The sequence below is a fragment of the Onychomys torridus genome, chromosome 6 (assembly GCF_903995425.1).
Source record: "Onychomys torridus chromosome 6, mOncTor1.1, whole genome shotgun sequence".
NCBI lineage: Eukaryota > Metazoa > Chordata > Mammalia > Rodentia > Cricetidae > Onychomys > Onychomys torridus.
In genome coordinates this window covers 7,688,168-7,715,333 of record NC_050448.1, presented here as the reverse complement: position 1 = coordinate 7,715,333, position 27,166 = coordinate 7,688,168, and the positions used below count along the sequence as shown (strand labels likewise).

At 44.6% G+C, this 27,166-nt stretch overlaps 1 protein-coding gene across 2 annotated transcripts in view; it reads left to right on the top strand.

Moving 5' to 3' along the window:
• Positions 1 to 27,166, top strand: part of Fndc3b (fibronectin type III domain containing 3B) — a 302,204-nt gene that overhangs the window by 62,892 nt on the left and 212,146 nt on the right. For both annotated transcript variants that reach the window (XM_036190746.1, XM_036190745.1), the window contains exon 2: positions 8,507 to 8,645. In XM_036190746.1, the coding sequence (XP_036046639.1) occupies positions 8,535 to 8,645 (111 nt within the window). In that variant the 5' untranslated portion in view covers positions 8,507 to 8,534. The remainder of the gene's footprint in view (positions 1 to 8,506; positions 8,646 to 27,166) is intronic.

Sequence of the window (27,166 nt, the reverse complement as noted above, 5' to 3'; positions counted from 1 at the left end):
ACAGACCTCAGGTCTTGAGGTAAAAGCAGGTACTTTTACCCACTGGGTTCTCTCTCTCCACCCTCTGCTCTAAGTTTTCACCATCTAGGCCAAGTCACTGTCTGTTGGATTTGCTTAGCTTCCCTTAAGGTGTTTCAAATGTGCTGTGTAATGGTGAAATCCTGGTCTTGGTACAGGTTCACCCAAGCCTGGAAGCCATTACCATTGCAGAGCGACAGGATTGGGCTAGGAGGAGAGGTTGACTCTCTTAGGCTGGCTTTGGAATTCACCTTCGACACTCCTGGGTTTTGTCTTCTGTGTTCCACTCAGCAGCTCACATGTTTTGTTAGAGCCTCCTCAGTGTCAAGAGGTCGCTGAGAGCCCTGCTCTGGCCACCCCTGCCCTCTGTCTGCTTCTCCTGGGGCAGTCGACCTCGTTGTCACCAGAACAGTGGTGACCATTCACATGAGTGTTGTGAGGCCACATGGAATCAGTGTGAAAGATGCTCTGACAGCGGGCTGAAGGGATGTTCTGGAACTCCTCCAGACCCTTCCAGAAAGCAGTCCATTGATTTTGCTCACAAGACCCCTTCCTTCCCCTGCCTTGAAAGGGTGCTGTGTTTGGTTGGTAGTACCCAGGTAGATAATCAGATGATTTACACGTGAGCTTAATTCATACTAGGCCTCCTGGTAGAGCTATGAAATGCACTTTGGCTGTATGAAACAGCCTCAAAGTCATGTGTTCAAGAGCCAATTACTTATTACAATACTTACTTCAGGTAGAGAGATTGAGAGTTAGGGGGCCTGTGTAGCAGTACCCAGAGAGCTGAGATTCAGCATGCCTGCCACAGTGCTTTCAGGGTGCCAGGCATGCTGTATCTGCAGGCTGGCTAAGCATGTGCTGGGGCTGGGAGGCAGCAGAGTTTCTAACTCCCGTTGCCCCCCTCACTCCCACACAGCAGGCTCCAAGACACCTTATCTGACTTACCTTATATTGTACCGTGGAAAGAAGTATAAGGATGTATACATACAATCCCACATTTCACTGAAAATATGTTCTGTTCTCCTTGGGAAAAGTATGCACCAAGTTGGCTTAGGTGTATGTGAGAAGGTTTCAGAGTTCTAGAGTGTCTTCCTGTGATGTTAGGCTGTAATCCTTGGGATGGCAGGGAGGGGTGTGGCAGTTACTGTGGTATGAGGGGACTTGGAATCGAGGTGTTCCAATAAAACTGTCTAATTATGCCAGCAAGCTTGCTTAAACACTGTTCGACAACTGAACAAAACCAACAGGGCTTTGGTAAACTTTTCTGTAGATAAGCTCCTGTCCTCTTCCAGTTAATATTTGCAGACCAAGGTACTACTTGTCTGATTTGTGGATTTGAGGTCATGAGACTTTGTATATATAGTGATGTAAGTTTTTCCTTTTTTCTGTAAAGGTTTGGCATGTGGGGAGTGCTCTGAAAGCCATCTCTGTATATTAATGGAGACTTATATTTGGACTTTTTTCCTCCTGAAAACAGTACTTTTCTCAAGTAACTGTGAGTTCTGCTATGACTACACTGGTATGACTTAAGTGAAGCCACTTGGAAGTGTTCAAAGCCAAGGCACAACAGGGAAGCACCTGTGAGCATTGTCTTGCCCCCTCCCGTGCAGGCGTGACCCGAGGACCGTGAGCGTGCTAGGAGCTGCCCCCAGCTCACAGCTATGGATGTGTGGATGGCTGAGGACAGGGCCTGCACAGCCAGGCTAGTTAGTTACCATCCTTTCTCTCAGGAGCAAAATGGGTAGTTTTCCGGAGCTTGTCATTCATTTTGATCGGTAATAGTGTTATTTTTAATGGGAAGAACTCCATTTCACAGGATTTCTTTCCAATCTCCTGTGCTTCTAATTGGATGCAAAAAGCTGGAAGTTTTTAAGATTAAGGTTTCCCCCCAGACAACTGTTATTTGACTTCACTAATGAACACATATCAGACAAGAAGGCAAATTCCAGACTGTTCGTGTCTCAACCAACCAGCTGGGCACATGCCTCCAGGTGCTGCTCATGTCTCAAGAGGTTTTTCTGCATGAACAATTATCACCTCCCCTTCCTTCATTCAAGTGGCAAGCCATGGCAAGTGTCTTTCTTGCACATTGTAGAGCTCAGCTGTAAAATTAGATTTCATTGGCATAAAACCACAGCAACCACCAGCACAATGTGCTTAGTGCATTTTGGTTTTTCACCAATTTACTAAAGTTCTTCCCCCCTCTTAATCAGGAGGCTGAGGGCACCCCCAAACAAGACAGGCAGTAAGCTTTCAGATTCTCCTTTCTGATTCTGCGTCAGGTTTTGATTGTTTTCTGTTTTACTACAGCTAATACACACAAATCAGCTGCCCAAATGTCTATCATAACTTAGGTTTTATTAGACTTTGCGTTTCTGTTGGAAGTAATTTAGAAGCCAGTCTTGCAATCCCTTGTAAATATCAGCCATCTCATGGTTAAATTAGTCTAAATGATACAACATAGTAATTCCTTAATAGCCTTCCTAACTTCTCCCCACCCCAAACAGCACAGCCCTCCCCCACTCCCAACTGCACAGCCCCTCTCCCTGGCTTCTGATGAGTCTACACTTTCCAAGTGTCATTTTGATTATGTGTGTAGGTTTTCCCATTTCCCAGAACCATTAGAATCCACTTTTAGTGCTGGATAGCAAGAACATTTTTCTGGTATAGCAGTCACAGGTTTCAGAAACTGGACCTGTACTAGCCTCACCATTAGAAACCGACGTGTTTGTTTGTTTTTTAAGTATTCTACCACTATGTTGGTTGTTCACCTCCTTGGCCTCCTGAGTGCCAGGGACTATGACCTCACTTGGCTTCAGGTGGTATTTTTAATAGAGAAGGAGCCTTTCATGAAATCTTAATACAACTGTGAATTTTCTAGTGAGCCAATGGCAGTCTGTTCCTTAGACTACAGAATAAACATAGCATGTAGAATTCAATATTTCCAAGGTGTCCAGTTTCTCTGATAGTTGCCTACTTAGTCTGTTTTTCCTTGGGAAAGATACTAGCCCTAAGGAAGATGTGGATAAGAAGTTAACATTAGTGACTTCTGAAGCATCGACTGGGATTATTTGCAAGTCCTTTTAGGTCCTTGTGTTTATTGGTTTTTAGAATGTGCATTTGTGGGTGAGGGTACAGAGGCCTGGGGTAGGTTGGCTAGATAGAATAGTCAGAATTTTCAAGCTACAAGTTCAGCCAGTGAGAAACCATGCCTCAATAAATAGCCTCCAAATGCACCTACACATGTGTATACACATACTTGAACATGTATACATATATGCACATACATGGCACACACATATACAATGAAAAAAAAAAGCATTTGGAATTGGGCCATGGAAGCAAAAGTTGGAACTAACTTGTGGGTTCTTAGGTACCCGCTCCCTCCTTAGCATAGGAGCCAGCATACTGGGAGGCGAGCATGGGACCTGAGCCTTAGCTTGGCTTGGCTTGCTCCTCATGTATCCTGGCCCTGCTTCTGGATCTCTGGTGGCCTTGTCTTGTTTCTTGTGGTGGCATTCTGTTGCTCTTTCTCTTGTCGTCTGAACTAATTTGTGTATTGTACTGCCTACTCACATCTTGAATTAATGTATGGAAATTTGGGTCATTGGCCTACTGAGTGAGGATCAGGACATTGTGTTACTAATTCGAAGAGCTCCCAGCAGTGCTTAGGGCTTTGGCCTATTAGGGAATTCTTCCTGTGTGTAGTTGGTCCTGGAGATGGATCATCAGCTCTCTTCTGCAAAGCAGGTTTTTCATGAATTTGCCTTTATGTTTCATAGACTAGGCTAGGGCCAAAGTACAAAGAAAGAAGAGGAAGTACTAAGCCAAACAGCTAGAGAGATGGAGAAACTGGTGCCCCTTTGTGAGGTTATTTTAAAATAAGGTAGTCTTTAACAAAGGAATTAATTATTAACAGTGAAGAGCTGTTCCTTTCATTTCTAGAGTGCCTGCCTCCCACTCTTGTAGCTCAGGAGCTATGGTGGGTGTAGCCTGGCTGTCCGTGAACCTGGGATTTGCTCTCCTAGAAGAAGGGCTGTGAACCACAAGGGCGCACGTGACATCTGCCTCTTTCATTCAGAACACAGCGAGTTGTGTACAGAACACTGTGGCTTTAGTGTTGTGATGTGTGGGGAAAGGAGGGCTGTGAGGGCCTGTGGTTGTGACCAACTTCTTTAGAGTTGGAAGTCTAGGTCAAAGTAAGACAGAAGAGGGAACCATGGGAAACTGTGTGTGCAGGAAGGGTGAGTTCAGCAGATTAGAAGAGAATACTGCAAACTCAATCTACTGTGTGTATTTTTTTCTGGTGGAGTTTGTAGCATGTAAAGGTTAATGATCCTACAGTGTGCCATCTCCTTGCTGTTGGCAGTCCCTGAGGGCGTGATGCTTCTTTGACTAAAATACAGAGTCTTAGGGTAGATTGTCTAGCCCAAATCCACATCTCTTAAGCAGAAGGCAGAGTAAACAAATGCTTCCTTAGTGTGGCTGCTCCTGAGACTTTTCAACTGAGGTGTACCTCTTCTTTAGCCAGAGAGATAAGGAAGCAGTGGCCAAGGCAGATGGTGTTTTAAGGTGTGTAGGGGAGTTTCTGAGGCCTCACCCAGAGACCACTCCTCTTTTGTGTATATAAGTGACAGTTGGGTTTTCAGAGTAAAGGACACCAAACTTATAGTGTAGTCCTGAGATGAAAGTGATTATTGATACTGTGTGCATGCTTATGCATGCGTTTGTGCATGCATGTGTGCGAGTGCATGTGTATGTATGTGTGTGTGTGTGTCTGTGTGTGTGTGTGTATGTGTGTGTGTGTGTATGAAGGAGAGTGGGCCTGGGATGTAGGACACACAGAGAGACTGGGTATAAAACTCAAGGGAGCTAACTGTGGTAGTGGAATGTTTGTAAGTCACAGCTTGAGTTTGAGGCTAGTCTGTGGTATATAGCCAGGACTCATCTCTATAAGCCAAAAAATAACAAGAAACACCTCAAAGCAGACCTGAGTTTGTTTGAGTACCTAAGACCAGAATGTTACAGAAATTCCCAGCAGGTCACCTTCTTATGAATGAATTTACTATTGTAAACAATGGCTCCAGATCCATTTTATTAAAACCTTTGTGGTCTGCTGTCTGTGTAATGAAGAAAATTTGTAATTCCCACCTCAAATTATTACAAATGAGTCCTGCTAGATAGCAACCCTTTCACCAAAAGATACCACTGCATACCCCCAATTTTCTGTTTATACATGTTTTCATCCTTTACAGGCCTCCTGCTTGCCCATCTCTTGTTATTTCTGTGGTCCATGGTGCTAGGCTATTTCTGTCCGAGAATAATTTTAGGGTGATTTGATAGGTGGTTGTCTTGAGTATCTGGAGAGAACGGATTGCTTCTGTGTTTCCCTTGCATTCTGATCAGATGGTGAGTGTCCCGTGTGTGCTCATGGAGCACAGAAGTGGCTGTTTAAATGCTGGCTGCGTGGACACCTCTTGTGTCTCTGTCTGGCACCTTGGAGTCTGTTGAAGATAAAGTTAATGTTTTTCTAAAATTTTATAAATTATGTATGAGGTGTGTGTGTGTGTGTGTGTGTGTGTGTGTGTGTGTGTGAGAGAGAGAGAGAGAGAGAGAGAGAGAGAGAGAGAGAGAGAGAGACAGACAGAGAGACATGTGGAAGTCAGAGAGCATCTTTCAGGAGTGGGTCATGGTCCACACCTTATCCTCTTGCAAGACTCTTACTCCAGCTCTACTCTGTTGGACACTCACACGAGAGTGCTGCTTAGTGGGATTGGATAGGCCATGTCTTGTTGATAGCAGGTCCTGTGGTTCAACATTAAGAAAAGCAGAAAGGTTTTTAAACTAGAATTGTCAGAGTTAGACTTGGTGGTGGTGTTGAGTTATTCTTGAGTCCTAGGGGACTTGGAATATGTGAGTTTTGTACCTAGTCAGGACTCAACTCCATTTTAAACAATGTTAGTTGGCTGTGTTGGACTGTGTGCAGCATAAATAGCTTTAACTGTCAGCGGATCTGATTAAGGACCCATCCCAGCACCCTTTCCTAGCTTCCCCAACCTCAAAGCTTTTCTGTACTCTTACATGGTGGTTGGAATTCAGGACCTCCAAAGTTCAGGTGGGACAGGAGCAGAACCTATAGTTGGTTTACTCATACCTTGTTGGGAGACAACAGAGTTCAGGTTCCACATAGTCCAGGAGATGGTCCAGGGGAGGTTGTGCCATCTCAGTGGGAGAGGACTGTGGTGTTCATTGCTGCAGAAGGGAAGAGAGAGAAGGCAGAGTCACCATCTACGTCACTTTCTCCTGGAACTGCCAGAAGCTCCTATATGGGAAGAGTAGGGAAAAGAGCAGAGAATGCTTTTTATTAAACAAGAGTCCAAATATACATCACCCTAAACCAATGCACATGTGCGCGTGTGTGTATGTGCGTGTGCGTGTGCGTGCGTGCGTGCGTGCGTGCGTGCGTGCGTGCGTGTGTGTGTGTGTGTGTGTGCGCGCGCGCGCGCCTGCATGTGCAGGTGAGGCTTTGGTCATCCTTGGTGCTGCTGCCTTGTTTGTTTGTTTGGGGGTCTCCTATTTGTCTGAAGCTCATTTATTAGGTGAGTGAGTTGGCTGGTGAGCCCTGGGATTACAAGTGCATACCTCTTTGTCCAGCATCTTTTCCATGGGTTCTCATGTTGTGCAGCAATTACTTTGATGACTGAACTGTTTCCCTAGTCCCCAGCATATACTTCTTTTTCTTTTTCTTTTTTCCAGGCTGGCCTCGAACTCACAGAGATCCACCTGCCTCTGCTTCCCAAGTTCTGGGATTAAAGGCGTGCGCCCGCCACTATCCAGCTAAGCGTGTGCTTCTTAAGAAATGTCAAATGAAACGTCACATTGAAGAAAGGGGTCCATTCGAGAAAAGGCAGCAGTTTGTCCTTTAAAACTCGTCAAGTTCAATGTAGTAGAAGTGAAACGGGCCTGTCCTGAGTGCTCCTCATCTGAGTCCAAATCGCACTGTTAAATTGTGATAGCGTCTACAGGCTTCTTATCCTGGTTGTGATGCAGGGGCTTCCGGCTAGACTACTGGTCTTTGGGCTGCATTTCCATTTGCGTAGTTGCTAAGTCACTATCCCAGTAGTTTCTGTAAGACCTGTTATTATAGAATGTACTTCCCAGTTGGGACAGGGCTTCCTTGATTGGGTCTTAAATAGTTAGTTTGGTTCTTAAATATGGAGTTATAATGGATAGTATAAAATTTTACCTATTTAAAATACAAACATTATCTCTTGGGTGGCCTTCAGATATCAGCAGACACGTCTAGGAAGGGAGCCTCTTGTGGGGGTGATGAAGTGGGGGAGCATGTGTAATGTTCAGAATGGAGGTATACAGGGATGGAAAGAAATAATTTGTTGTTATTATAACTATCTGGTACAAATCCAAGGCAGCCACTAAAGAATTTGCTGTTGCACTTGGACTGACTGGAACATTAACAGTAAAGTATTCATTAGTGAAATAGCTTTGAATATGAAATTTTCGAGGGAGTTTTTATGAATGATAAAGCTTTGGCCTTTAAATATATGGCAATTTTCTTCTGAAATCATTTAAAATTGGGTATGTGTGATTTTTATTATATATATATAGAGATATATGTGTGTGTGTGTATCACACGCACACACACATGCAAGCACATATACACACAAATACTTTTCCATGCTCCTAGACTTTATGCTACAGTGCATGAATGCATGCATACTTTTTGTAGAGCAGGCTGTGATCCCCTAGAAATTTATTGTTCTTTTCTTCCTGGTATGTTGTCAAGCCCACTGCAGGGGGAAGGTGCAGTTATGGGAGGGAAAAAAAAGCTCTTTTTCAATTACTCTGTAAACGAGGGAATCAGCTTGTGAGCCCCACTGGCTTGAGTGTGTCATAGATGCATAGGAGCCCAAGAGTGTCTGAGTAAGAGAGATCCTGTGTGTTTGACTCCAAGAAATGATTAGGAGAAACAATTAGAGCGTGGGTGATTGTCGGCTTCCTCAGCTGTTGGTGGTTGAAGCTGCAGCATATGTATTAACCTCGGTTTGCTTGTGTGAAACGCTTCTACATTATTTTGATCTTAATGAAAGAGAAAGCTTTTTGTGAATGACAAGTATAGTTCTTTTGGGATGTATCTTCTGTTTCGGTCATTATCTTAATAATGACCACTGTAGTTTCTGTTTGTCAATATTGCCATCTCACTGGAGAGATGCTCACTGGTTAAGGGCACTTGTTGCTCTTGCAGAGGATGAGTGTATTTGTTGACAGCCATATTGGGTGGCCCACAACTAACTGCCTCTAACTCTAGCTTTGTCGGATATTTGGCCTCAGTGGGTATCAGTGCACATGTGGTAAATGATTATTTTAGAAAATGTGATCTCATTTTATCCTCAGATTTCTGGAGTGGGGTTGTTACCATCATTCATAGGTTTTAAAGTTTTTGTAAACATGGGTGTTTCTCTTGCAGGTAGCTGGTTGAGGGCAGTTCTCCATGAATGTACGTCACCATGATGATGACCGACCAGATCCCCCTGGAACTGCCACCCCTGCTCAATGGGGAGGTGGCCATGATGCCCCACTTGGTGAATGGAGAAGCAGCCCAGCAGGTTGGTGACCTCGTCCAAGTGGGAAACATTAGCTGAATTTGATTTATTTGGGGATTCAGAAGTCTTTGCCTTTTGAACTTACATGGTTCTAGAGATTGATTGTTTTTATTGTTGTTGTTGTGTAAGTACTGTATTATTTTTAAAATACCTGGAAAAAAATTGGAGATCAGAAACTCTTACCTCATTCAGCTAGTATTCTTAAAGATTAAAAATGATTCATTGTTAGACTGTTCATTTATTCATCTATTGTGCTTGACAAATCTGCACAAGCCCAGGTGACCCTTCCCCTGTGGAACCTGGGGTGACCCTTCCCCTGTGGAACCTGGGGTGACCCTTCCACTATGGAACCTGGGGTGACCCTTCCCCTGGGGAACTCCTAAGGGTTCCTATGAGGGCACTTAGCAGATGTACCACTCTTGTGCCATTCATGGCTTAACATATGGCACACAACAGCTCTTTAGAAAGTCAGCTGTGCAGCACTTAGGGAAAAAATCTAAACTGTAAGGACAGTTGTGTTTTTATCATTGGAACTATCTCTAATAACATGATTTTTTTTTTAAAAGACTAAAAAATTATGTTTGTTCTATCTTGTAATTATATAAATATTTTTCTTTGTACATTCCTGTCTCAGTTAGGGTTTCTATTGCTGTGAACAGACACCATGACCATGGCAACTCTTATAAAGAAAGAACATTAATTGGGATGGCTTACATTTTCAGAGGTTTAGTCCATTATCATTATGGTGTGACATGTTGACATGCAGGCAGACATGGTGCTGGAGAAGTAGCTGAGAGTTCTACATCTTGACTCATAGGCAATAGGAAGTGGTCTGAGATACTAGGCGTGGCTTGAGCATATATGAGACCTCAAAGTCCGCCTCCACAGTGACACATTTCTTCCAACAAGACCACACCTACTCCAACAAAGCCACATCTCCTAATAGTGCCACCACATTTTCTTAAATATTTCTTAAATACTTGGTTTTTGAGTGGTTGAGATGGGAAAAACTTGAAAAATAGTTATCCAAAATATATTAGTAATTCAAGTAAGTTGAACAGTTACCTGTCTGATATGAGTACATGTCCCCATGCTCCCAGCATGATCTGTCATTGACATGCTTGGTGAGGTACATAACAGAGGCTGTTTGTGTGCCCTGCTGATGGGCCTGACCTTCCTGCTTAGTCATTCACTTTCTTCTGCATTGTGGTACTCTTAAGAACAAAATATATCTAACAAGGGCCAGAGAGACGGCTCAGTCATTAAGAGCATTTGCTGCTCTTGCAGAGGGCCTGCCTTTTGATGCCTAACACCCATGTGGGTGAGCCACTTGTAACTGCAGCTTTGGGGGCTCTGCCATCCTCTTCTGGCCTTCATGGGTACTGCACATGCGTACATACACACACGCACTTAACACACAAATAAAACTAAATGAATCTTACAGAACAACCACATAAACCTGATGGGTGCTTAGTAAGCATTGGCTGTTTGGGTATGGTTCACTCCTCACTTCCGTACAACGTCTCTTTGTCTCCATCACTGTGTGGAGCATCTTCCTTTCTATCCACATAAATAGCTATACCCCACCCCACCAGACTAGGCCCCTCACTGCTGCTCTATTTCTTCCCCTGCCTCTGTAGCTAACTTGTTGGGTGAGACTCCTCCTCCCTGGTCTTCAGCTATGGAGTCTCCACAGCGTCTTCTCACCGTCCACTTCTGGCATTTCACTGTAAACTGTGGGCTTTCCATTGGCAGTGCCTGCTGAGCTCATACCTTACCAGGTTCCTTTCATTTCTGTGACTGCCGGGGCCCCGTGCCCGTGCCTAGCCGGTGCCTGGTGGCTGTCTTCACTGGTCTGTCTGCTTCTGGTTCTCGACTCTCCAGACAGAAGCTGGAGCTGTCTTCCCCAAATACCAAGTGTTTCATGTTCATTCCTGACTCAGAGCCACCCTGTTGCCCCTGGAGCACAGCCTGTCTCAGCCTGTTAACCTTGCCTGGTCAGCCCTGGCCTTTCCCCATCTTTGACTGTGCTCTCCTTTCCTCTAGTGTTGCAGCTGTTTGTGGGAAGCTCTGGTAATGTTGTGAACAATTTCAGGATCAAAGTTCCATCTTCCTCATTTTTACCGATGAAAAGAATTTTAAAATCCAAAGTATTCACATGATTAGCTTGGAAAGCAGCTCACGTCTTCCCATTGACGCCCCAGCCAGGCTTCTCAAAGCCACCTCTCCTCATTGCTTTATCCCACTTCTATGTCTGGTGATTTTACCCTCATTTTTATGATTCAGTTTGCCCAGAGCAGCCTTTTGTAGCTTATTAAAAGCATAAAGAGCCCTCAGTTTCAGAATTTTCCAGTCTCCCCTTCAAAAGTGAACTCTTTTGCACAGACATGGCTGAAGACTGAAGACAGGGTGTCCCAGAAGAACACGTGGCATTTCCCTAAACTGTGCCTCTGACTTGTCTCTATGTACTGCCTCAGTAAATCCGGTCCATTGGGAAGAGTTCTATAAAGCTAAAAGTGGAAAATGTATTAATTTATCTATTTTATAAATAGATGTCAAGCCTTTCCAAAGAGCTTGGGCTGGGAATGTAGTTCACTCAGTGAAGTATGGCACTTGAGTTTGATCCCCAGACCCCATGTAACAAAAGCCAGAAGTAGGGACATGTGCTTGTGATCTCGGTGTGGGGTTGGTGGAGACAGGGATCTAGGAGGCATCCTGGCCAGCCAGTTCAGAATACTTTCAAGTTTCAGGCCAGGGAGAGACTGTCCAAAACAAAACTGCCTATGTTTGAGTAACCACTACAAATTGACCTGACCCCCACATGTAGACATGTGTACACCAGCCCCAACACGTCTGTACACACATATACACACGTGCTCACACACATGCACTATCACAAACGTGCACACAGATACACAACATCATGGAGAGTATTTCAGCCTTCTTAATCTGTCTTACATTTTTCTGGAAGCATTAACATTTACATTTAACTATTTGATATAGTTGGACTTTCTTTGGACTGCCAGCTCCAAATAATGACACGGAGACTTTTTTTTTTAAAGATATATTTATTTATTATGTATACAGTGTTCTATCTGCACATATCCCTACAGGTCAGAAGAGGGCACCAGATCTCATTACAGATGGTTGTGAGCCACTATGTGGTCGCTGGGAATTGAACTCAGGACCTCTGGAAGAACAAGCAGTGCTCTTAACCTCTGAGCCATCTCTCCAGCCCCAAGGAGACTTCTTATTAATTATGAAAGCTTGGCCTTAACATAGGCTTGTTCCCAACTAGCTCTTAAAACTTAAACTAACCCATTTTTATTAATCTGTGTTCTGCCACATGACTCATTACCTCTGCTCAGTGCTATGAGTCTCACTTCCTCCGTGTCTGCCTGGCAAATCCTACCTCTCTTCTTTGCAGTTCCTATTTCTTTCCGGAAGTCCCTCTCCTGCCTAGCTATTGACCAATCAGCTCTTTATTAAACCAATCAGGAGATGCTTTGGCAGAGACTCATCTTCACAGTGTACAAAAAGATTATCCCACAATTTGATGTTAATATAAAACTTTCTTAAAGGGAACGTTGTTTAGTAAGCAAACTGTTTCAATAGTCTACTCATCAGGACCAGACTAAGATTTATTATGCCTGGACGCTGCTTTTTCACCTGTCACTGTGGCTCAGCCCAAACAGTGCTCTGTGTGCCTGGCATTTTTTTTTTTTTCCTTTTGGTGTCCTGAATATCCCCAACCTGTGCTTCCTTCATTTCTTAAGCTTCTACTCCTTGCCTTGGGTCCTAACTTCTGTGCTGGTCTGGGTGAGCACAGTGGAATCCAGGATCCTTGGTGTTAAACTTCAGCCGAAGCACACTTGAGAAAGTGGGTTGAAGGAGCCAGGAAAACCAACAACGGCAGAGAAGTACCAAAGAACTAGGGTTCAGAGCACAGTGATGTCACTAAGAAAGGATGCCACAGTCTTGAGTACTTGCTCTGGACACCTGTCGGCACTTGTGGCTTTCTCTTAAGAGCCTGCATTTCTGTGAGCCTGTGTTACGGGAGACTCCGCACAGAGGCAGGCCTGCACCGACATTTTCTGAGACTTTTGGAGGCACAGGATTGACTTCTGCGATGAATCTTGCAGGCATTGTGTGGAGACCTTATGTAAGCAGTGCTGTGGCAACTTAAATACTACTTACGACAAGGAGCTACCACCCTAGCTGCAGGTTTCTCTCTTGTGGAGCCTGATCGGAGCACACCTTGTGTGTGTTTACAGTCCTCTTAATGTTTTGCAGCTGTGCAGAGGACAGTCTAAACATTTGTGGAAGTGCAAAGAAGCCAGTACAGCTGTGGGGACAGGCTTTTGTTTCCTCCTGTTCCTCCTCCTTTTTCTTCCTCCTCCTCCTCCTGCTCCTCCTGCTCCTCCTCTTCCTCCTTCTGCTCCTTCTGCTCCTCCTGCTCCTCCTGCTCCTCCTCCTCCTCCTGCTCCTCCTCCTCCTCCTGCTCCTCCTCCTCCTGCTCCTCCTCCTCCTGCTCCTCCTGCTCCTCCTCCTCCTCCTTCTGCTCCTTCTGCTCCTCCTGCTCCTCCTCCTGCTCCTCCTCCTCCTGCTCCTCCTCCTCCTGCTCCTCCTCCTCCTGCTCCTCCTCCTCCTGCTCCTCCTCCTCCTGCTCCTGCTCCTCCTGCTCCTCCTCCTGCTCCTCCTCCTGCTCCTCCTCCTGCTCCTCCTGCTCCTATGCTCCTCCTGCTCCTCCTGCTGCTGCTCCTCCTCCTCCTCCTCCCCTGAATTAGGCCCTAGTTCTAGTCAGAATTTTCAGCTGTGTTCTGACTCTTTAAATAAGAGAAATCATAATCATTATTTGACGTCATGCTATGTTTAAAACTTCAGTTTGTCATTTTATATAGGTAAGAGAAAAGAGGAAATGAGTGGAAAGTGGAATACAATATTTTTTTAAAGAAAGTTATCCTTATCCTAAATGGAATTTTAATGGATACATTATCATTTGAAAAACAAACAGCAAAACGTCGTGTGAGCAGGGAAGGCTTACCTAACAATCCATCCTTAGCTTCCCTGGCTTCCTTAGCAGCTGTCTTGAGATACAGTCCACACACAATACACTGCACCAATTTACATGTACAGTTCATGGAACTTAGTGTGTTGGCCAGTTTTTACAATACTGAAAGGATACCCGAGAAGAACATCTTGAGGTAAGAAAAGTTAATTTTGGCTCAGTGTTTCAGAGGCTCCTTGTCTTTGGGGACAAGGCAAGGCAGGACATCATGATGGACAGGGCACCATGGGCAGAGCTGTTCACATCATGAAGTAGGGAGGGAGGGAGGGAGGGAGGGAGGCAGGCTTGTTCGTTATGGAAGGGGAACCAGCATTTCACCCCTTCTTCACTCCCAATAGTCCATAGTATGAAATGGCACCTTTGAGTTATCCGTCAAGCGAGTGCATTGCCTTCCCATCTCTGTGACAGATTCTTGACACAGGCAGCTCCGGGAAGAAAGGCTGACTTGGTTCAGGTTGAGGGTATAGTCCACAATGGCAGGCCGGTCCAGCAGCAAGGGTGTGAGGCAGTGGGTCACTGTGGTCCCCGAGAGAGCAGTGAATGCTGGTGCTCAGCTCACGCTTTCATTTTAAAAAATTCAGTTCAGCAGGGCGGTGGTGGCGCACGTCTTTAACCCCAGCACTTGGGAGGCAGAGCCAGGCAGATCTCTCTGAGTTCGAGGCCAGCCTGGGCTACCAAGTGAGTTCCAGGAAAGGCGCAAAGCTACACAGAGAAACCCTGTCTCGAAAAACCAAAAAAGTAAAAAACTAAAAAATTCATTCCAGCACTCCAGGGACGGTGTTGCCCTCTCTCACACCTCAGCCAACCCTGGTAGAAGCTCCCTCACAAACATGTGCAGAGGTGTCTCCTGGGTGATTGTAGATCCTGCAGCTTGGCAGTCAGTGTTCAGTGGCAGACATTCGGGTTGTTTGCATTTTTTGGATGGCATGAGCAATGGCGCCATGAACAAATGTGCAGATTCCTGTGTGGGCATGCCTCATGTCTCTCATTACTACCCAAGAAGGATGGGGCTGGCTTCCTCCTGAACTGCTGTTTCCCGAGTGTCAAGCCTCTTCTTTAAGCATTTTCAAATGATACTGATTTGTTTTGTGTGGGCTGGCATGCCGTGGTGCGTAGAGGTGCGAGGACGCCTGTGGGCATTGGTGCTCTCTAGGCGTGACTTCCAGGATCCTGACTCAGATCTCGGGTGGCAACGAGGGCCTTTAACCTGCTGAGCTTCTTTTCCACCCCTGCGATTTTGTCGGACTCTGGATAAGTAGAGACCACCAAAGCTAAATACACTTCGCTTCTCTCAGTGCCTGGTTGTTTACTGTTCTTGGTGTAAAGCACGGGGTGTGATTGGAGTTTTTAACATAAGATCCAGCAGCAGGTTTAGCATGAAAAGTATCAGTATGTTCTCAGTTTCTGTCAGTATTCTGATCTGGAATGACAGCGGCCACCAGGGGCCATGAAGTGAAGGACAGATGTTCACACAGGGTGACAGAGTGAGTGGCTTGCTAATATGTCCCCAGAGCTTGTCACTTACATGTGGAGAGAAGGTGATGGCTATTGATAAATGAATTTATTGAGGGTCGGTCCCCAGGGGGCAATGACCTGGACTGATGGTCCTTTACACTGTGTAGCATCCGGCACAGGGCATTTGGTAACTGTTCGCTTTGGTCTGTTTCTTATCTCTGGCTTCCTTCTTTAGTTTCCTTTTTAAACTTCTAGAATATTTGCTTTTAAGCTTTGTTTTTTAGAAGCTTCTTCAGGAAGTTAATCTGAAATGCAAAGACCTTCATCAATCTAACCAGCCCAGGGTAACATGCCTTCTGACTTGTTTGGGGGCAGGTTGTTTCTAATTCATTTCTAATTCTCTTGACTTGGTTCGTACCCAGGGGCTGGCCGATAGCACTTCATTTAATTGAGAATGAACCTTTTTTTCTCATTTCTTTTTTGATTTTTTCTTTCCTGTTTGATTTTGAAATCTCTTGTTTCCCCAGGACAGAATCTATAGCCAGAGTTTTCCTGACATTCTTTTGAATACATACCTTTAGACAGTGTATTAGGCTAAGAACTTGCCATGTTTCAGACTGTGCTCATGACTGGTGCATCTTTGACATCAAATGTTCTCTCCTAATTCCATGACCTTTTCCATTTTGGTTGAGCTCTTCTTAATAACATTTCCCCTGACAGATTCCTTCTTGCGTTCCATGCTTACAATCTCTCATACAGCAGAGATTTGGCCCCATGGAGAGTTGTGCATGTGCAATGGGTCTTTCTACTTTAAATCCAGTGGAAAGAAAGTCTTATAATTAATGTAGTGGATAAAAATGGATAAATAACTCTTGCTTATTCAAATGAGAATGAGAACAGCCATGAGAACAGAGGCTGCTGCATTATTGGTGAATAACACATGTGCATCTTTCCTCTTCGTATAGAATCTCAGTTTGGGACTGGATCTTAAGTGGAACACGTAGTGAAGCAAGGCTTGGTCTTGGGCCACACTCTTCAGCATCCTGATGCATAAGAAATGCACAGCTTGTACAGATGTTTAACATTCTTTCAGACTGCTACCCAGCTTCTCTCCACCATTTAAATCCAGAGAGATCTCTCTCTGTTGGTGTTGGGATGGCAAGGAGTAAGAGGGTAGGATTTATGGGATGGATTATGGATTGGCTGAGTAATAGATACATTCATCTTAATAAGTGTTTGCAAATGTCTCCTGTGGCAGCACCTTCTTAGGTACTGAAGACACAGATAAGTGGACGCTGCCCTTGCCTGAAAGGAATGAGCAGTTTAGTTGAGGAGTGGATTCTATTTTAAAAATCTAACCCCAGATGCTGTATTTACATATATGACAGGCTGCATGAATGCTTGGGTGCAGAATATACCAGAGCATAGAAGAGGGGTTGAGGCAATGGAATAGGTAGGTGAATGGTGAGCCAGCCAGTGGGAGGCTGGCCTTGCCCCAGGATCTTCCTCAAAGCTGGTAGCCATTAGGGTTCTCGGATCAGGTAACCAACATCAGCGTTATTGATTGCGAGGATTGTCTGGTCAATGGAGAGTTACTAAGTTTACCATGAGCAAATCTCTTGTGAATAGTTATTGAATAGTTTTTTTTTTTTTTCCCCCAGAGCTGAGGACCGAACCCAGGGCCTTGCGCTTGCTAGGCAAGCGCTCTACCACTGAGCTAAATCCCCAGCCCCGTGATTTCTCTTTAATGAATTCTCTTGTATGCATGTTTGTGTGCAGGCACAGGTGTGCACATGCAGGTGGGGGGGCAAAGGTCATCTTACATGCTACTTCGAGAACCCTGCCTACTTCTTTGAAATGGTCTCTCATTGGCATGGAGCTTACCAGTAGGCTAGGCCATCTGGCCACTGAGCCCCAGGGTCCACTTTTCCCCATCTCTCTGGGGCATTTTAGGTTTGTCTTGGGGATCCTCAGGACTCTGTGCTTTCAAGGCAAATGCCTTACCCACTGGCAGGCTCCAGGCTCCTCACCCACCCACAAGCTCTGATGTCTGTCCTGAGCCTTTGCTTTTAGTTTTTTCCTTAGGAATTCTGCTTAACCCTCCATGTTCCAGTGTGGTGGTCAGTCCACTTGGCCCTGTGTTAGCTCTTTCCTAGCATCACTGACTCCATGGAGCTGCAGATAGCAAGCATCCTTCACCCAGAGCAGTTTAGAAAGCTTCCCTTGTTACCAGGATCTCCTTGCAACTTTAAAAAAGGTGTGAGTTTATACAGCCTTCGGTCTGATATCTCAGTCCTATTTGTGTTAGGTTTGCCAATTCTCACTTACACAGGCTTCCACAGAGGCACAGCATGGGCAGAATCTCAGCCTTAGGAAGGGAAATGTTGATGATCTGTATTTTTGGAGAGTGTCGTTATATGCGGCACCCACAATAATTAGGACCCACAGCATGTAATTATGACATTTCTGAGCTGCCTGGGTTGGGAGACACTTCAGAATGGAATCAGCCAAAGGCAACAATGGTCTGCAGTAGCTTGTAAATGGTGGTAGTCAAGCTGCCTTTAAAAAGGAGAGGGTGAAGGGGTACACTGGCATGGTTGGCTGTACTGCACAGAGACAGTTAGGTCCTCCAACGGTTCCAGCCTTGCCATTCTTTGCAACTTTGCTGTCTTTGATTCCGCTTCATTAGAGAGAAAGGACTCCCGTCTGTCTTGTTCTTGCTGTGTCCCACATCTGCGGCTGCATGCAGGAAATCTTTTTGAATGGATGAAGGATGAGAGAAATGAACAAATTCAATTCATTTAAAACAGTTTAAAAAACTGGCCACTTTTTAAATTTGACATAAGCCTTTATATATAAAATCCTTTATTTTTTGTGTGTGCATGTTTGTTTGCATGTGTGTGGTACATGCATAGAATGACTATACATGTGTGTGTGCACATGTGAATGTGTGTGTGTGTGTGTGTGTGTGTGTGTGTGTGTGTGTGTGTGGTACATGCATACAATGACTGCATGTGTGCATGCATGTGAACGCGTGTGTATGTGTGGTACACACATACCATGTGTGTACATGTGTGTGCATGGAGGTTGGAGGACAACTTTTGTGGAATCGATTCTCTCCTTCCCTCTTTATATGGGTTACAGGAATTGAATTCAGACTGTCAGGCTGATGGAGGGGGAGAGCAAGCACCTTTACCTGCTGAGCCATCTCACTGGCCCCTTTGTTTTTCCTAAAATTTCATTTAATAGATCAGTGTTATCATTATGCCTGAGTACCTCTTTTGAGTAATAGTTAAAATAAAAAAGGAGACTTATTTGCCAAATAGTTGGCCTTCCATATCCTGGGTTTCCTATTCTCAGATTCACCCAATTGCTGTGGATTGAAATATTTACAGAAAGGAAGGCAAGTGGTGTCTGCACTGAACACTCCCAAGCAATATGTATCCTTTGTCATTACCCCTAAATAATAACGACACAGTGTTGCATATTTACATAGCATTTGCATTTAGAGATGTTTGGAAGTCTGCAGACTGTAGGAAGGTTATATGCAGACATCCTGCCTTTTGTTGCTTTGTTTTGGGTTTTCAGGACAAGGTCTTACATGTGCCCCACTAGCCTGTAACTGAGAATAACCTTGGACATCACATATTCTTGCCAACATGTGAAGCCACCATCCCAGCTGATTGTGCCATTTTCATGAGGGACCTGAGTCTCTTTAGATGTTGGTGGCCACTGGTGGAGGAATGGGGCACCTTGCCTCCAACCCAAGTCCCCTGAAATCCCGAGGAACAACTGTTGATAAGACAGGAAACTTTTCCTGTTTATTTGGGGGTCCAGAAGGTCTGGCAACACTGGCTTGGCTGTCCTCAGTTGTCAGCAGCTGACTGGCATAATAGCCATAGCCACTGCTCTGCTGGGGATGTGGTCCTCACCTGCAGTAGCTGTGGTCTGTTGGGGATGTGGTCCTCACCTGCAGCAGCCGCTGCTCTGCTGGGGATGTGGTCCTCACCTGCAGTCTCATCAGTTCACATTTGGCCTCTAGGTGTGACTCAATTTCATCTGAACACTTTTAACATACTGATTCTTGCCATTGCATCTCATGATACCATATTTTAGTTTTAAAAAGTTTATTCTTTGATAGTTTTATATATGTGTACTGTATTTTTATTATGATGGGAATCATTCCCATTGTTAGATACACTTAATGTGCTCACACAGATGCAATCTCTTTCTGTTGGACTTGCCTGATGACATATTGTGAAGCAGGAGGTTTGGATGGCTAGCTTTGTAGGAAGGTTTCTGTAACACCTCCTACAGGTTAGAACCTTTGTTTTTGGCTCCTGCTTTTCAGCGACTAATGTTTGAGTTTCTATACAGAGCACTTTCTAATCCTGATGCCTTGGTTCATCTGTTACAGTCCAGTTAGGAGACAGTGAATAGTTTGAAGGTGTAAGAGTTCCAGAAGTAAAGATGTGATTCTTTAAATGGAATCTTAAGTGAGAGTTCTTTAAAAAGTAAACATTATGTTAATGCCTAGCTGAAGCTCTTTATTTTTTCTTTTTGTAAAACATAATGTGGTGATTTGAAAGAAAATGGCCCCAAAGGTAGTGGCACTATTAGGAGGTGTGGCTTTATTGGAGTAGGTATGGTCTTGTTGGAGGAAATATGTCTCTGTGGAGGCAGGCTTTGAGGTCTCATATATGCTCAAGATACTGCCCAGTGTCTCAGTCCACTTCCTGTTGCCTTCTGATCAAGATGTAGCCAGCAGCATGTCTGCCTGAATGCTGCCATGCCCCTGCTGTTGCAGGGCATTTGATCACACTGTGAACTCCAAGATTTTGTTATTTACTGGAGAAACCTGCTTCTATCTGTGGTGTGGCTCAGCCCAGCACACACCTTTAGTCTAAGAGCTTTCTGATTGAATATTATAAACAGGATTAAATAAAATTAACCATAGGTTAAGGGGTAGAACAAGCAACCAGTTGACAGGAAAAATCCATAGAGAGAATAAGGAAGTCAGGAGGATGTATAGAGAAACGCACAGGAAGTAGAAGGGAGGGACAGTAAGTTTGAGTTTTGTTTGAGATGTTTGTGTAGGAGAGAGTTCTTTTTCTGGGACTTCGGCAGAGGAGGAAGGTCGGCCTGGTGCTTTCTCAGACTCTCTAAGCTAGCAGACTTTCACCCCAGCATCTGGCTCCCAAGTCTTTATTGGTAAAATCAAACAATTGAGAATTAGATAAAAAAACGGCATCCTGCCATGATGATAATGGACTGAACCCCTGAACCTGTAAGCCGGCACCTCAATTACATGTTTTCCTTTGTAAGAGTTGCAGTGGTCATGGTGTCCCTTCACAGCAATAGAAACCCTAACTAAGACACATGCCTTTGTTTTCATGTTGCAGTGGTGAAATACACCACAGGAGCAACTTCAGGGAGAAGTCTGTGCTGTAGCTCACAGTTCAGGATGCTGTCCATCGTGGGAGGGAACTCAAGAGAGCAAGAGCTTGAAGCAGCCATTGCGTTGTAGCCACGCAATGCAGTCAGAAACTGATGGGATGGATGCAGACCTGTGCTCTGCGTGTTTGCTCTGTTTATATGGCCCAGGACTCCATGCAGAACCGTCCCACAGTCAGCTAGGATGGTCTTCCCAGATTAGTCCCCTGCAGGCATGCCCAGAGGTCCATCTCCCAGCCGCTCTAATCATAACACACATGTATAAATGTTTCTTTGAACAGGATGATTTGTGATAGATTTCCAACCTCTAATCTTTTTGTTTTGAATACATATTTGTCATATTGGAAGTGATATGATAGCTTTTGATATATCATATAATAAAAATAATTGATATGTGCAGGAAAATGAGATTTTCTATATCCAGAATATGTTAAGACATATGTTAGTATATAGTTGTTTCTGGTAGGCATTTTGTGGTCAAATGATAGATGTAAAAATATGACTATGTAATCTAACAGTATGCCTGTTATACTCCAGAGATGACTATAGCAAGCAGGTTCTCTAGGAACATGAATCTCTGCATCCCAGATGTAGAGACTCCCCTTCATTTTCTGCTCTCTTACATTTCCATTTGTAAAATCCGTTCTTCTGAGTAGGTTGTCAGTAACGTGCCACCTTATATCTAGGTGACCTGGTTCATCTCCTTTCAGGTTATACCATTGCCTCTGTTTAAGTGCCCATTGGCCTCTTGGTCACATCCCTCTCAGCCCTAATGTGATCATACCTTGAAGCTCCCAGAGCAGCAGAATTTCATGCTTTTTCAGTTTTCTGGCCTATGCTGGTTAACTGCTTCTCTGCCTCTGGCTTTCCCTTCACAAACAGCTGTCAGATCAGCTCACCTGAAAGAGGGAACATATTTTGAGATGCACGTGTGTTTACCTGAGCAGTTTCCTGTCTGCTCAGCCCTGTCCTGTGCTGCCTGTTCCTTCTTCCTTGCCTGGGTTAGAGAGAGGCCTTTGGGTAAAATGGACAGGCCTTACCAGGTCCTTCTGTTTTGTAAATAATTGGGCAATTAAATGCAGATGACAGAGACCCAAAGCAATTGTAGTTAGGCTTACTAAAGAGTATGTACTCAGAAAGCACTCCTCCTAAATGTAAGAATCACACAGCCTAATTGGATAATGGTGCTAGTACCATTCTTTAGGTTTGATGTACACAACATTGATTTCCGTGGATTGATTGATTGATTGAAGATGTTAGATATGGGGCTGTCACGATAGCATGTGACATAGATACAGGTCAACCTCTATTTAAAACTATAGTTATCTCTTGTTTTTTCTGTCTTCTCACTACCCAATTATTGTAGCCTTACCATCCCCTGTACTAGAAGGAGGGAAGGAAACCAAAAACAAAACAGACAATAGCTTTTCCTAGACTCTTTTGCAAATTTTATCTATTATATAGATGTAATTACATTTTTATAAACTATATATAAGTTATAGCTTTTTTTTTGTTGTTGTTGTTTTGTTTTTTGAGACAGGGTTTCTCTGTAGCTTTGCGCCTTTCCTGGAACTCGCTTTGGAGACCAGGCTGACCTCGAACTCACAGAGATCTGCCTGCCTCTGCCTCTGGAATGCTGGGATTACAGGCGTGCACCACCGCCCAGCAGCTATATCACTTTTTAAAGGACCCTGGGTGTTGGCAGAGCATAGACTTGGATGGTGAAGGACATTTTCCACCAATAATGGGTATGCCTATCCACCTTCCTCTTCCTCCTCCTTTTTTTTTTCCTTCAACACAGGGTTTCCCTGTATAGCCCTGGCTGTCTTGGAACTTATTTTGTAGCTCAGGCTGGCCTCAAACTTGGAGATCCACCTGCCTCTGCCTCCCAAGTGCTGGGATTAAAGGTATGCACCACCACCACCTGGCTTCCACTTAACTTCCTTTACTCTCTTGTATTTATAAAGTGGTTTGCTGTGGTTAGGTGCTTAGAACCCTCCTATCTTACAGTAACTGCCCCTCCACCCCATGCTACTTCAACCCCTCAGTGAACATGCCTTAAAGACAACATCCCACCAGGTGTGAGTGCCTGCTAGACAGGCAGACGGTGGCTGGTTCTCTGTTGGTTATCCCCTAATCTCAGGGGTACGAGGATAACAGTCTGAACGTGAGTCTCACACGCATCTCATTGCTTTAACAATGTGACAGATAAAGTAAAGGTCAGATGTGTTTGCTCACACGTAGGGTTTTCCCTCAAGTTAAAGTGTGATTCGTAAACTTGCTGCTCACTGGAAAACTTTTAAAAGTTTAAAAGTGGTCACTTGTGCACAGTAGCTGAACTGTTAAAAAGAACGAGTTTTAGTTCCACGTTTGATTTCTTTGCTTCTTCCATTGCAAAGGAAGGAGGTCAGAATTGAGGGCTTATGAGGTGGGAGCATCTGTGCTCAGCACATAATGATCAAGTGGTCATACATCATGTAAAGAAAGCCTTGTGGGTAAGAAGGGAAGCCTGAGGGAGAAAGGTTAGGATGTGCAGCTGGCAGGTCATACAGCTGGGACTTGAACTCACCCAGGTCCTCTTTTAGGAATTTCCAGGAGGGTAGAGTTGCCTGGGTCGGGCCTTTCTGCATTTGGAGTATGCAGGTGAGCAGTTAGGTGAGTTTTTCATGGTGGTACATTACACCTTATAAACAGATTGTCCTTGGAACTGGGGAGATGGCTTAGCCGGTAAAGCCCCTGCTGTGTCACCCCAGCACGAGGGCCTGAGTTTGTATCTCCACTGCCCTCGTAAAAGCCAGGCACAGTCACATCTGTAATTCCAGGACTGGGAGTGGGGTTGAGGACAGATTCCTCTGTGGACCTTGGTGCCTTGCTGTGCTCCGAGTTCAGGGAAAGACCCTCTCTCAAAAAGTCAGGGGGACAGCAATGGAGGAGGCTGTTGGTTAAGTGGTGGCGCTCATGGCTGGCCGCCATGCCAGTGGATGTTGTGGTGGCGGAGAAGAATCACGAGCCATGGTTACCTTTCTAGAGTTTCATTGGGAGATGGGGGAGGGGAGGAGAGGGGCAGGCTGCATGTAGGGAGGAGAATACTGAAGGAGAGGCGATATGGAAAGAGAGGGCCCACCCGCTTTTTAGACTGGGATGCCCTTGCAGGCTGGTGATGTAATGAAGGACATAATCCTTACAGAGGGTGCTAATGTTCACTTCTGGTCTCCACAAGTGTGTGCAGATGAGAGAAAGGAGCACCCTCCCTCCCTCCCTCCCTCCCTCCCTTCCTCTAACACACACACACACACACACACACACACACACACACACACACGTATTATTTTCAAGAGCTGGCAAGGGACTGACTCAGAGACGAGAACCAAATGACAATGGGGATGTCTGGAGGTCTGATTCTCCTTTGAAAAAAAAGTTTCGAGTCAAGGTTTTCAGATCCCAGATCCGGCCTAGGTCTCTATAGAGTCCCAGGTGGGTTTTTTGTTGTTGTTGTTGTTGTTGTTTTGTTTTGTTTGTTTGTTTTTTTAATGATTCTTTCCCTGAGGTTGGCAGCAGTTCCCTTCTGGGTCAGTACTGGTGAGAGTATTGGTGAGCAGAGAGAGGTAGCCGAGTTTCGTCCCCATGGAGATGAGGGAGTAGGAGAGGGCCAGCCTCTTGCCTCTTCTGTCCTTCCAAGCCCACCCTTCATTTCCATTCAAAAGGTAAATCATTGTAGAGACAGGTTTTGAGACTCAAGAAACCTTGTTACCAAATGTGAAACTAACCAGGTTGTGGTGTCCCATGCCTTTCGCCCCGGCACTTGGGAGGCAGAGGCAGGTGGATATCTGAGTTTTAGGCCATCCTAGTCTATAGAGTGAGTCCCAGGACGGCCAGGGATACACAGAGAAACTCTAGTCTTCTGGTCCCCCAGCCCTCTCCCTGAAAAAAGAGAAAGGACTTGAAATTATTAGATAGTTTGTTTTTCTTTCTGAATTTGCAACTCTTTTTCTTAAGTAATGCCAAGGGAAAAGCACAGACTATTTTATTTTTTTGAGGGGGAGTTACTTTTCAGAAGGAAGGGACATGGCCTCGGCTGCTCAGTCATGTCTTAAAGCTTCCTCTGGTCTTGACGGAGGCGGGATGAATTCTCCTGTGGGTTCCTATTGAACGGTATCACCCTCACCACACCCAATTGCTAGTGAGCTCTTCCTTTTCTTTGTCTCAAGTTGAGGAAGGCCTGCGTGGACTTCGGCTCTCCTCAAGACGTTAATTACATGTTCCAAAATCATGTGTTCTGTTAAAAATCACTTACGCACAGCCTTGGAAAGGACTCTGAGCAGGGAGTTGCTTCAGGGTGCAGAATATTGTTCTGGAGGCCTTGAGAAATAAATCTCAAGAGTTAGTTCATTTACCACCAAGACATATTTAGTCAGTGTGTATAAACAAAAGAAGTCACAGTATGCCTGGACATTATTTGTCCCAGATGGAGCCTAAACTTGGCTCACATGCAGCACTGATGTCATGGTGCATCAGCTGGCCCCAGATTAGACATGCAGAGAGAGAATCAGCTCTGTGCTTGTGTGCAACAAACAGGGCCTGTGGGGAGGAGGGCCAGGGCAGGCTGGAAAATCTTTGTCATATTTTTCCCTGTGCACTCCGCAGAGACCAGTGTCTGTCCTGAATTTGGACTTAGTGCAGAAAGAGGGAAGATCAGTGATGTTGTACAAGTTGGCATTCGAGGTATGTGCTCAAGGTCTGTGTTCTTCTGAGACTAGGAGTGTATGTGCTGTGCCTGGCTTTCCACCAGTTACTTAGGGAAGAGGCTCTTGTGCTCAGATACAAAATGGAAAACTGGAAAGCATTTTCCCTCTCCCCTCCCCCCACCTTCCCTCCCCTCTCCTCCCCATACATGATGACAGGTTTAAACCTAGGACCTTATACATGTTGGATAAATGTTTTACTGTCTTCATCCCCAAAGCATTACCTCTTCTTTGTTCTTGAGACAAGCATTCCTCCCCCAACCCCAGACAAGGTTCAAGTAGCCCAGCCTAGACTTGAACTCATTTGCAGCCGAGGGCTGGTTCTGACCTCCTAACCCTGCCTCCACCTTCCAAGTGCTGGACTTGGCAGTACACAAGGCTGATATTCTAAAGCCTTCGAGTTTGAAGATAGCTTTCAGGGTTTTTTTTTGTTTTTGTTTTGCCTTGATACCATTAAGGGAGACAATTGCCTTAAACTTTGTAATTCCTAAGTATCCATTCATAGAACTGTTGTGCTGTGAGGTATCTATTTGTTTAATGGTTGACCTCTTTCATCCACTGTGGGGAGTGACTCTCAATGAGCTAAGTCTCTAGAAAGCCAACTGCTTGGAGCACCCTGAGCGATCTGAGTTTACACCTTCAGTGTGCTTTGAGAGGATGGCCTTTGGGTGAGAAAACAGCACAGTGTTAAGTGGTTCTGCCTGTAGGAGCTTGTACAAAAAAGGTAATTGTCGCTAGTATCTAGAATGTTATCTAGAAGTTCTACTCCTGGGTATACAATCGAGAAACAGTAAGTTTCCCAGAGAAACTCCATTATTACTATTCAGAGCATGATTATGCAAAACACCCAAGAGTTTTAGAAACAAATCAACCCTGAATTAACTGGTAAATAGATGAAACAAATGTAGTATATTCCTAAGATGGAATATTACTCAAGAACAAAGAATGACATAATGACAAGAGATGACACAGATAGCCTGGACCACTTTAGTGAAGAGGAAGGATTCATTCACATTGTATCATTTTTGTCTTTATGTAAGGTCCACAAATGAGCAAATATGCAGAGACCAGAAGTACATGAGGGGGCAAGAGGAACTGAGGGAAGGCGGGGAATAAGGATGGGGTGTTGAAAAGTTCCTAAAATATTTTGTGTCATGGCTACCAACTATGTGAATGTATTAGAAGTACTTCATGTAGATGAACTGTGTGATTGATATGTTACTTAAATCTCAATGCTATTAATACAAAATATCTGAAATTAGGAACTCTAAAATGAAACAGCCACATGGGACACTCCATAGCAAGCAACCTTTTATGACTTGCTCACATTATGACAATCTTAAGTAAAAGTGTTTCCAGGAAGGTCGCATTGTTTCAAGGCTCTCAGGGGCTTAGATTTCAGAACCTCAGCAAGCGGATTCTAGACTCACTCCTGTTGCCAGGATCCAAGGAGGCAGAACAGAGCCTGGAATGCCCAGGCTCAGGAGGTACATGTCCAGAGAGCCTGAGTGATTGAGAGTCTGCTGGAGTTAGATCTATTGAGGACATGAAACATGGTAAATTGGGTAAACTATTTTTGTTTAATCTCCCTCACTTAATTAAAATTTGTCAGTAATAAGAAGTATTAGTAATAGTTACTAACTGGATAAGGCCTGTTCCTCCAGATAAGGGAGGTGGATAAATATTCTCTGCTTTTTATAAGGGAGGAAATATACGAGCTTTGAAAGGTCGAGCGGGCTACTGGGCAGAGCCAGGACCAAGCCTCCATCTTTCAGATTGATTCTTTTCACTGTATCTAAATTGGT